General features: G+C 42.6%; 1 protein-coding gene across 1 annotated transcript; it reads left to right on the top strand.

Annotated features, from left to right (window-relative positions):
• The first annotated feature begins 3,072 nt into the window (after positions 1 to 3,072).
• Positions 3,073 to 6,343, top strand: LOC123102699 (uncharacterized). The gene is made up of 4 exons (XM_044524122.1): positions 3,073 to 3,381; positions 3,510 to 3,589; positions 5,098 to 5,290; positions 5,823 to 6,343. The coding sequence occupies exons 2-4, from the start codon at positions 3,536 to 3,538 to the stop codon at positions 5,951 to 5,953; spliced, it is 378 nt and encodes a 125-aa protein (XP_044380057.1). The 5' UTR covers positions 3,073 to 3,381; positions 3,510 to 3,535; the 3' UTR covers positions 5,954 to 6,343.
• Positions 6,344 to 10,980: the final 4,637 nt, after the last annotated feature.

Genomic DNA, 10,980 nt, shown 5'->3' with positions numbered 1-10,980 from the left:
GGTCATCAAATCACATAACTCATAATACAAATCGTCATCGAACGTTAAGCGTGCGGACCCTACGGGTTCGAGAACTATGTAGACATGACCGAGACACATCTCCGGTCAATAACCAATAGCGGAACCTGGATGCTCATATTGGTTCCTACATATTCTACGGAGATCTTTATCGGTCAAACCGCATAACAACATACGTTGTTCCCTTTGTCATTGGTATGTTACTTGCCCGAGATTCGATCGTCGGTGTCATCATACCTAGTTCAATCTCGTCACCGGCAAGTCTCTTTACTCGTTCCGCAATGCATCATCCCGTAACTAACTCATTAGTCACATTGCTTGCAAGGCTCATAGTGATGTGCATTACTGAGAGGGCCCAGAGATACCTCTCCGATACACGGAGTGACAAATCCTAATCTCGATCTATGCCAACTCAACAAACACCATTCGGAGACACCTGTAGAGCATCTTTATAATCACCCAGTTATGTTGTGACGTTTGATAGCACACAAGGTGTTCCTCCGGTATTCGGGAGTTGCATAATCTCATAGTCAGAGGAACATGTATAAGTCATGAAGAAAGCAATAGCAATAAAACTAAATGATCATTATGCTAAGCTAACGGATGGGTCTTGTCCATCACATCATTCTCTAATGATGTGATCTCGTTCATCAAGTGACAACACATGTCTATGGTTAGGAAGCTTAACCATCTTTGATTAACGAGCTAGTCTAGTAGAGGCATACTAGGGACACTTTGTTTGTATATGTATTCACACATGTACTAAGTTTCCGGTTAATACAATTCTAGCATGAATAATAAAAATTTATCATGATATAAGGAAATATAAATAACAACTTTATTATTGCATCTAGGGCATATTTCCTTCTGCTAGTTGGTTTACTTGTTGGAATATTATATGTTCAGATTGTCAGTTACATATTTATCTCCTCTGATCATGAACATAAACAGGCTTCGTGAGTTTTTCTGTTTGTTCTTGAGGACATGGGAGAAGTCTTGTTAAGTGTAATCATGTGAAGTTGGTATTCGTTCAATGTCTTGATGATGTGTTATGTTGTTCTTCCTCTAGTGGTGTCATGTGAACGTCGACTACATAGCACTTCACCATGTTTGGGCCTAGGGGAAGGCATTATGGGAGTAGTTAGTAGATGATGGGTTGCGGCAGTGACAGAAGCCTAAATCACAGTTTAAGAGCTTTTTCGTAAGGGGCTGATTTGGATCCTTTCGTTTAATGCTATGGTTAGATTTATCTTAATTCATCTATTGTAGTTGTGGATGCTTGCGAGAAGGGGTAATCATAAGTAGGTTGTTTGTTCAAGTAAGAACAACACCTTAGCACAGGTCCACCCACATAAGAATTTATTAAAGCAATGAACACATATCAATGTAACATGATGCAAGTAACTAGATGAATCCCCGTGTGTCCTCAAGAGCACTTTAATCACTATAGGAAGTACATCCGGCTTATCCTTAGAAATATTAAGGATTGGGCCACTTGCTGCACCTTGCTACTTGTGTTACTTATTGCTTGTTAATGTTACTACTATCTTACAACACTTGCAGAGAATACCTTGCTGAAAACACTTATTAATTCTTTTTGTTCCTCATTGGGTCTGACACTCTTACTTATGGAAAGGACCACGATTGATCCCCTATACTTGTGAGAACAAAAATGGGAAGATCCTTGTGGATCATAAATACAAGACTAATAAATCAAAGGTTCTTTGGTCTAAACCTGGAGTAGCCCATCCTTTTTGGAAAGGCCTAATTCGGTTCTTACCGTTGCTAGACCTTTCTTTAGATAAGTTGTAGGAAATGGTCAACACATAATTTTCTCGCATGATTTTCCAATAGAAGATTGTTTTCTCGAAACTGGGTTTTTTGATGTGTTTGCCATTTGTCACCAACAAAATTGCATAGTGGCTCATGTCTAGGGTGGAAGGAAGCTTGAACTCACTTTGAGGGGCTGTGTTGGTCCTGAGTTTCTTCCAAGGTGGAATGATCTCCTGTCCTTAATAAATTATTGCTGTTTCTTGGAAGCATGACTGATAGCCCTAGATGGTTTCTACATCCGCCTGGGTTATATTCTGCAAAAAAATTTTACCAGCCGAGTAATTTGGGTAGGATTTTTGCCCCTTTTGGAAATATTTATGGAAGATCCATGTTCCTCCTAAATTTCATATTTTTTTGGTTGGTGCTACACAATTGAATCCTTACTCAAGATAACCTTTCTAAGCGGCAAGAATTGAGGATATAACCATACAATGTTGTGGTGAAAGAACTTATCATGTGTTCTTTGACTGTGTTGCAGCTAAGTATGTCCAGGAATGCTTAGACGAATATCTGAAAAGATGCATGCCTCATAATTTTAGGGAGTGGGCTATCATGTGGTGTGCTAATAAAAAAGACTTATGTGTTTAGCATGTTTTGAGTAGCTGTCTTGTGGGCCCCGCTGACTATCCGTAATGAGCATTGTTTTTAGGAATTTGTTTGGCGCGATGTCAGATTGTTGTTAGGAAGAGCAAGCAACCGACTTCATCAATGGAGGATCCTTTTTGGACGATCAACAATCTGCGTTACTACTACGATGCATGCTCATCCTAGACCATCAAAAAGGAGAACTGTTGAGGATCACCCGGGTCTGATGATTCACCTGGGAAGGACAACGAGCTACATGCAAACAACTACTGAAGATTTCCTATAGGGTTATTTTGTTATGTGTTGGTTGGACGCTCTTTGTCCTGGCTTAGGGCCAGTTTATGTAATTCTGATGCAACTATTCGCTTTACCTGAGAGCTGTACAATGATGATATGTTGGATGTTGTTCTATGTTTCTATAAAAATGGGATGGAAAAAACCTTTCCGATAAAAAAATAGAGAAACTGTTACAATTTTTTTTGAGGTGTGACTCGTCAATTTAGACAAATTTACAAATATCAGTAGACTTGGATGAAACCAACAAATTTATGTAGTTTTTCATTTCTAGTGAAATATATCCCCAACATCTACCACCAATCATGTCGGCCAAACAATCCCAGCCGTCACAATCCATCTCTGTGCAGCAGCTGACTTATCCTATCCTCACTCCCGTAGCTTTCCTCTTCCTCCCACCCCGATCCCTTCCTCTTTCCCCAACGCTGCTCTCCTGTTCTGCTCTACTCAAGCTCCAATCCTCTCCTACAGTCCACCACCACCGTGCTCTATATCCCCCATCGTGCCGTAGCTTCCCTTCACCGCCGCGCCTCACCCACCCAACTCCTCCACCTCTCACGCTCATCTCGACTCCATCGCCGTTCCCCTTCTACTCCCGTCGCGTCCCTGCCGTCTCCACCCCGTCCGCGGTCTCGGGCATCGTTTCTTTCGGTATGAGGTTTTGGTTATTCATTAAGGAATTATTAGCCTTGAACTAACTTGAGCTAATGTTGGGTGCGCCGGTGCGCACGCGCCACATCATCTAGATCTGACACTGAACCTTGGGTTGGGTCTTGCAGTGGAGTTGGCTAACGGGAGGAGGGAGATGAGCCGTGGGAAGTCTCCGGAGCCGCTTGATTTCTTCATATGGACTGTCGAGGTGCTAATCTGTAGTGACGCTGGTTTTCCTCTTTCCGTTGTTACTTGAATGCCAACTTTCTTGAAATTCACTGTATTTTCGTTCTGCAGCTTACTTCGTAAATATTCCTAGGAGCTTTGACAGTCCGATTCCTTCTTAGGATTCATACAAATTTGCCCCTACAACCCTTTGTCGATTTTGTGGGCAGTGTTTTAGTTCTTTAGTTTTATCTTGTTTGTCCTTGACCCTTTTTGAGATAATTTAGTCCACTATTAGGAACCCGTTTGCTGATCTAGTGTGACGCTTGATCGTGGTTTCTACTCAACTATATGCAAAGGATAAATATTCGTGAGTACCTAACTACTCCTCTCCGTATGCCTGACCCATTCTCTTAAACGTACCATAGTGAGGGGGTATGGTGAGCTCATGAGGTGAAAGTGATACTTGGTTCCCTGTTGCTTCATCATTATGGCAAATAATTAAATCAATATCAACAGTTTGATTAACCAAGTGATACTCGTCCAACCATGAGTACTATATATCACTTCTGCAACATTTCCCAGGCTGCATTGTACTCAGGCCTGGGACTGAGCCAGAATGGGATTGGGCTATAATTGAGCCTTACTTTGGTGTGTCTTGTATTGACCACGTGTTGTGTTTGATACTTGGATGAAGCCGGTCTTAACTTTGATGAGATGAACCATAGATCCCTGGGAACGGTTTTTTATGCCATGTCGTTTGGGACGTATTCTACCTTTTCGTTCTATTGGTAAGATTTCAAACTAGCTCCTAAATTTTAGCATAATGAGGTCTGAGTCCTTTGTTAAATTGCTACGTATTGTTTGGATTTAGGAAAAAAGATTGCCTTCTTGAATGATCATTTCTTTCGCACCTTTAAGGCGCTCCTGTCTTCTGAAAAACTGGCAATATGGAGTGGAAAATTGGCTAAAGGACTTCTGCCGGCAATCCTAGCTCTATTTCGCTAAAATAATAGACCACACTACAAAACTACAATCACTCCTAGAATTGCTTCACAAGGCAGCTAGTTTAGTTGGTAAAATAGCCATGCTAGGAAGTTTTCCCAAACTAAGCAACGCGATTTTGTGGGGGAAAATGCAGGTAAGGCTGGAGGACTAAGCAGAGTGCTCCAGCAATGCTTGGGAGTGGTTGGTGCTGTTTTATTTTTCTTTGGAGTGGACCATCTCAGTGTTCTGCGTGCTCAGAGATGTATGCTTGCTTGACATGCCCACAAGTTGGTTACTATTTAGATCTGCATTATTTTTTCCCAATCACCAGTAGCCATTGGTATGATCTGGGTTTGGTCACTTTAAATTTAGATAGGCATTTCATTCAACCCTCTTAAAGGGCATTTACTCTAAATTTATTTCTTAATTCATTCTTTATGTTTGACTGTCTGCATTTGTTCTAACTGATCTAGCTACCCATCTGTCTTCTGATTTAAATTTGAACCACTATCAGATGCAAAAGCTAAAGGGTATTCACCTAATAAGGTTATTGTTTTCTTTCAGGATGTCGGCTTGTGGCTTGAAGAGATAAATCTTGGTGGCTACAGACAAGTTTTTGAAGAAAATAGTGTCAATGGAGAGTATCTAGAGAGCTTGTCGATGTTTACTACCGAGCAGATTCTGCGGTTTATCAGGCGGTGCCATATGAAATGGGGAGACTTTATCACATTGTGCAAAGAGTTGAGGCGCATTAAAGGTTGGTATATTCCCGTTTCTTCCTTGAGAGCATCTATAAATCATCTCTGCTACCGTGATAACCATTTCAGTACTTGATTCCTTCATATTTTGCTCATTAGTTTTCATTTGACTGTATGATGCACCATGCAGTCAATCGGAGTGCAAACCTATTTCTCTCACCACTGCTCTTTTCTTTTTGAGCTCAAGCTCAATTAGTTGGTACTGCCTCTTCATGCTACATAAAAGCTTAAGAGTGTGAGCTGAGTCTTGTGGAAAACAGTTGTGCCAGCACGGTTCAGCTGCCAATTTGCTTTCTGTTCTGTTAGCTTTCATCAGTAAATACATTTTTTGGCCGCAAGTTTATGATGCTAATATATAGATCGGTTCTTTTCAGCATCTTGGTTTGGTGTAAATGAGCAACATAAATGAATTTGACATTATTCAATACCTAGATCTGTTGTATTTTATTGATAGATGAACATCATACTCCATTGGTTGTGTGTCCACACTTAGAAGATTGCTCTGTCTGACTCTGCTAATTTGATCCACAGTTGCCTGCCTGAAAGGGGAGCAAGAAGTCCGGAGGCCATGGTGGGCACCATCGTGCCTATCCGTGGTGTTTGTGAGGGCGGCAAAGCGGAACCGACAGTCCCGAGTTGTCTCCCTGAAGCTGGAACCTTGATGCTCGCTGGCCGTGCCGGAACACCGCGCCGAGCTATCCCCCAGATTATCTGCCTTACGGGCACTACAACCGCGCTATCCCCACAATGTAGGAGCAGTATGCTCCGTGTCCAACCCGTCTCTCTACCCTTGTTTTGTATTCCTTTTTCATCTTATAATATAGGTTTGTGGAATAGTAAGTAACCCGATGTTACCTGAAGTGGATAAGTATATGTGCAGATGGTTCCTGTATAAGATCTGCTTCTTGCATATCAGCTTGAGTTGTTCTTGGCTCAAGCATGGTCTAGAGCAGTAGGTCTTCATGGCACTGAAATCGATGATGTTCTTATTTTGTTAATGCTGACCAGAACATCAATATGATATGGTTGTGGCATGAAACGTTTTTGTTGTATTTCTGGTTATGTTGTACTCCCTCCGTAAAGAAATATAAAAGCGCTTAGATCACTATGTTTAAATCACTAACGTAGTGATCTAAACGCTCTTAAACGTAGTGATCTAAACGCTCTTATATTTCTTTACGGAGAGAGTATAAATTTGTAAGAGCATCTCCAACAGGCAACATGCAACAGATGGCTAAAAACTGCGGCCGTGCCCTGGAACAGTCATTTTGGGCCAAAAATCCCTTTTTTTTCTTGCTACTTGTGTTGTATGTTCCACCGCGAGTATCCGTGAGTTGATTAGCATCAAACAATACTCAATCCAATACAAAGAATCTCAAAAAGTGCCTCAAGATTTCTACCAGAGAAACAAAAATGAGAACGTGGATCAACCCCTATGCATAGATTACCCCAATGTCATCTCGAGAATCCGCAAATTGAGTGCCAAAACATATATCAAGTGAATCAATATGATACCCCGTTGTCATCACAGGTATTCATACCAAGACATACATCAAGTGTTTTTAAATCCATAAAAGTATTCAATCCGATAAAATGGAATCTCAAAGGGAAAACTCAATTCACAACAAGATAGAGAGGGGAAAACACCATATGATCCAACTATATCAACAAAGACCGCGATACATCAAGATCGTGACATCTCAAGAACACGAGAGAGAGATTAAACACATAGCTACTGGTACAAACTGAAGGAAATATGCCCTAGAGGCAATATAAAGTTGTTATTTATATTTCCTTATATCATGATAAATGTTTATTATTCATGCTAGAATTGTATTAACCGGAAACTTGATACTTGTGTGAATACATAGACAAAACAGAGTGTCCCTGGTATGCCTCTACTTGACTAGCTCGTTAATCAAAGATGGTTAAGTTTCCCGACCATAGACATGTGTTTCCATTTGATGAACGGGATGGACATGACCCATCCGTTAGCTTAGCATAATGATCGTTAAGTTTTATTGTTATTGCTTTCTTCATGACTTATACATATTCCTTTGACTATGAGATTATGCAACTCCCGAATACCGGAGGAACACCTTGTGTGCTATCAAACGTCACAACGTAACTGGGTTATTATAAAGATGCTCTACAGGTGTCTCCAAAGGTGTCTGTTGGATTGGCATAGATCGAGATTAGGATTTGTCACTCCGAGTATCGGAGAGGTATCTCTGGGCCCTCTCGGTAATACACATCACGATAAGCCTTGCAAGCAATGTGACTAATGAGTTAGTTACGGGATGATGCATTATAGAATGAGTAAAGAGACTTGGCGGTAACGAGATTGAACTAGGTATAAGGATACTGACGATCGACTCTTAGGCAAGTAACATACCGATGACAAAGGGAATTACGTATGTTGTCATTGTGATTTGACCGATAAAGATCTTCGTAGAATATGTAGGAACCAATATGAGCATCCAGGTTCCGCTATTGGTTATTGACCGGAGATGTGTCTCGGTCATGTCTACATAGTTCTCGAACCCGTAGGGTCCGCGCGCTTAACGTTCGATGACGATTTGTATTATGAGTTATGTGTTTTGATGACCGAAGTTTGTTCGAAGTCCCGGATGAGATCACAGACATGACGAGGAGTCTCGAAATGGTCAAGAGGTAAAGATTGATATATTGTATGAAGGTATTCGGACACCGGAATGGTTTCGGGACATTTTGGATATTTATCGAAGTACCGAGGGGTTACCGGAACCCCCCGGGGAAATATTTGGGCCTACATGGGCCATAGGGGAGAGGGGAGGCATCCCACAAGGGGTGGCCGCACCCCCCTCCCATGGGGAGTCCGAATTGGACCAGGGGAGGGGGCGCCCCCCCTTTCCTTCTCTTCCCTCTCCCTTCCCCCTTTCCCCTTCCATGAGAAGGAAAAGAGGGGGGGGGGGGGGCGAATCCTACTAGGACTTGGAGTCCTAGTAGGACTCCCCTCTCCTTGGCGTGCCCCTGGTGGCCGGCCTCCTCCCCTCATCCTTTATATATGTGGGCAGGGCACCCCTTGGAGACACACCAATTGTTCCAAGCCGTGTGCGACGTCTCCCTTCACGGTTTACTCCTTTGGTCATATTTCACGTAGTGCTTAGGCGACACCCTGCGTGGATCACATCACCATCACCGTCACCACGCCATCGTTGTAACATCCCAAAATTCTAAATTTTGGAATGTTATATTAAATAAATAATTGTGATTGTTTCTTTGATTTCTGTGTGATTGATTGTGTGAAACTGAGTGGAAATTGAAACTTTTTGAAAGTTGAATGAGAGGGAATAAAAGGACTTTCCCAAAACTTTCATCTTGCATTTTGATCTCGAAGAATTCAAATTCATTTCATCACAAGATCCTAGAGTGAAGATAATATGACTTCTTCCATTTAAAGAAATGAAAATGGGTTTGAAAATGATTTGAATTCCATTTGAAATATTTCAAACTTAGAAACTTTAAGCAACTCAATGAGTTCATGAGGGAAGATAAAATGACTTCTTCAAAATTGAAGAAAGAGAGTTGGGAGTTTCAAATAAATAATTTGGAAGTCACTTTGAAGTTATTTGGAACTCATTTTCCTTTTGAAGTTGTTTGAAATTTCAAATTCAAAATCATCTTGGAAGTTATCTAGTTTTAGTTCAAAATATTTTTCTCCTAAAAATAAATGAATGGAAATAAGGGTAAAATGATTCCCTTCAATGGAAAATTAGGAGAAAATAAATTTGAAATCATTTTGCTATTTTAAAAATGATTTTTATTGATTTTAAATGTAATAGTAGCACTGTTTGACATTTATGAATTTTTATGGAATTTATTTGAACTTTAGAAATAGTTCATCTTATTGCTTCTATTTTTCTGAACATTTTGGTATATAATATGCCTATGTAATTTTTTTCTTTCCAATTTTCCTCTGTTGCACTTTTCTGTTTTGTTTTTTTTTTTAAAAAAATCACCGAGGCGCCACCTGGACCGAAACAGGTTTCGGCCCAGGGGCAAACCATGTGGCCCAGCCGGCCATTATGGCCCACGGCCTGCTCCCACGCCCGAAGCACCTTCCCGTCGCTCGCCCGCTCGCCTCTCCCTCTCGCTCGCACGCAGCACCCGCTGCATGAGGGCCCCACCCCGTCGTCCCCAACCTCCCGCTCCTCCCGCTGGATGAGGACGCACTCCGCTTCCGCAACCACCGGCGCCATTGCCCCGGGATAAGGCCTATCCGCCGCGACCCCGAGCCCCTCTTTGCGCCTATAAAACCCCCGTGACCCCCTCCCTCCGTTCAGCTAATCCGTTCGTCACCATGCCCCTCGCATCGCTCGCCGTAGCCACTTGGATCTCGCCGGAGCCGTGCTAGTTCACCGGAGGATTTCGTCGCCCATGAGCCACCCCGGCCTCCACCGACTACTTCTTTTTGTTGCCCGAGTCCGCACGCGTCGATTTGACACCTTGTTTTGCCTTCTAGGTCGCCGGAGCTGCCGCCCCGACGCGCCGCGCTCTTGCCGGAGCACCGGAGCTCCGTCGCCTCCCTCCACCCTGTCCAGTGCACGCCGACGCCCGCCGTCACCACCATCCGGTCGCCCGCGCCACGCCGCACCCCTCCGTCTACTTCGCCGCTGCCGGAACCCATCGGAGGCCGCCGTAGCCGTCGCCCCGTCGCTGCCCAACGCCACGCCGCCGTCCCCTGCACGTCACCGATGCCTACGCTGCCGCTCGCTGTGAGCTGACCCCCCCGGTTCTGTTTGTTTTTTTAAATGGTTAACCAGGGTTTTATTAAACCCGTGAGGTTTTAGTGAAAACCGGTGTTGGTTTTTTTATTTAGCCGCGGTAGTGTTTTTCTTATTTAATGGCCGTTCGTTGTATAAGCTTCCGTAGTGAACGCTATTCGGCCAGCCACGAGCCGCCACGTGGCCAGGGACCTGGTCGCGAATAAAACTTTCACAGTCAAGTCCCTGTAAATTTTAGTTTAGCCCCTAAACTTTGAATGGTTGTATCTTTTTAACCATAACTCCAAATTCGACGAAACCAGCGGCAAAATGTTCGTCTCGAATAGCTTTATCCAGAAAACCAACTTTGAAAACTTTTGGACAAATTCAAATTTGAACTTTATTCAGATTTGAATTCAAACTTCAATTGGCCATATCTCCTAAACCGTAGCTCCGATTGGTGTGATTCTTTTTGCACCATGTCACCGTAGCCAAACCCTACCACTTGGACCATTGTCACACATTTTCCACACAAAAATGGTCTGTCTATGATAGTTTTACTATTATGCCATGTACGCACTGTAGTACACATCACATCTTTGCACCCTATGTCACATGTTGTTTTGCACTTAGGATATTTCCATGCTAGTTAAGTGTGTTGAATGTTCATTTGGTTTTCCAAGACTTTTGATTTGCATGTTCTTCTTGGTTCTCTGAAATGATTGCTTATGTGAACGCAATGTTTGACCTTATAGATTTTCATCGGAGAGTGACGAATAGCTCTATTAAGTAAATTTCTGAGAGCGATATAATCTTCATCAACTATTACCAGGCAAGTTCACATTTGACCATTCCTTCAATTACCTATGTTTTATATTATGCACTTAGTCCTTTGAGGTACGTTTGCATGGTAGGATTTATTGTTGCCAGATGGCTATGCCGTT

Source organism: Triticum aestivum, chromosome 5A, assembly GCF_018294505.1.
Source record: "Triticum aestivum cultivar Chinese Spring chromosome 5A, IWGSC CS RefSeq v2.1, whole genome shotgun sequence".
NCBI lineage: Eukaryota > Viridiplantae > Streptophyta > Magnoliopsida > Poales > Poaceae > Triticum > Triticum aestivum.
This window is presented reverse-complemented; position numbering and strand designations above follow the sequence as displayed.

What these genes read in the sequence shown, in the direction of transcription:
- LOC123102699 (XM_044524122.1), top strand. Translation starts at nt 3,536, where the DNA reads ATGAGCCGTGGGAAGTCTCCGGAGCCGCTTGATTTCTTCATATGGACT. An exon ending in TCTTCATATGGACTGTCGAG is followed by an intron (nt 3,590 to 5,097) that starts GTGCTAATCTGT and finishes GTTTTCTTTCAG; the next exon opens with GATGTCGGCTTGTGGCTTGA. An exon ending in AGAGTTGAGGCGCATTAAAG is followed by an intron (nt 5,291 to 5,822) that starts GTTGGTATATTC and finishes TTTGATCCACAG; the next exon opens with TTGCCTGCCTGAAAGGGGAG.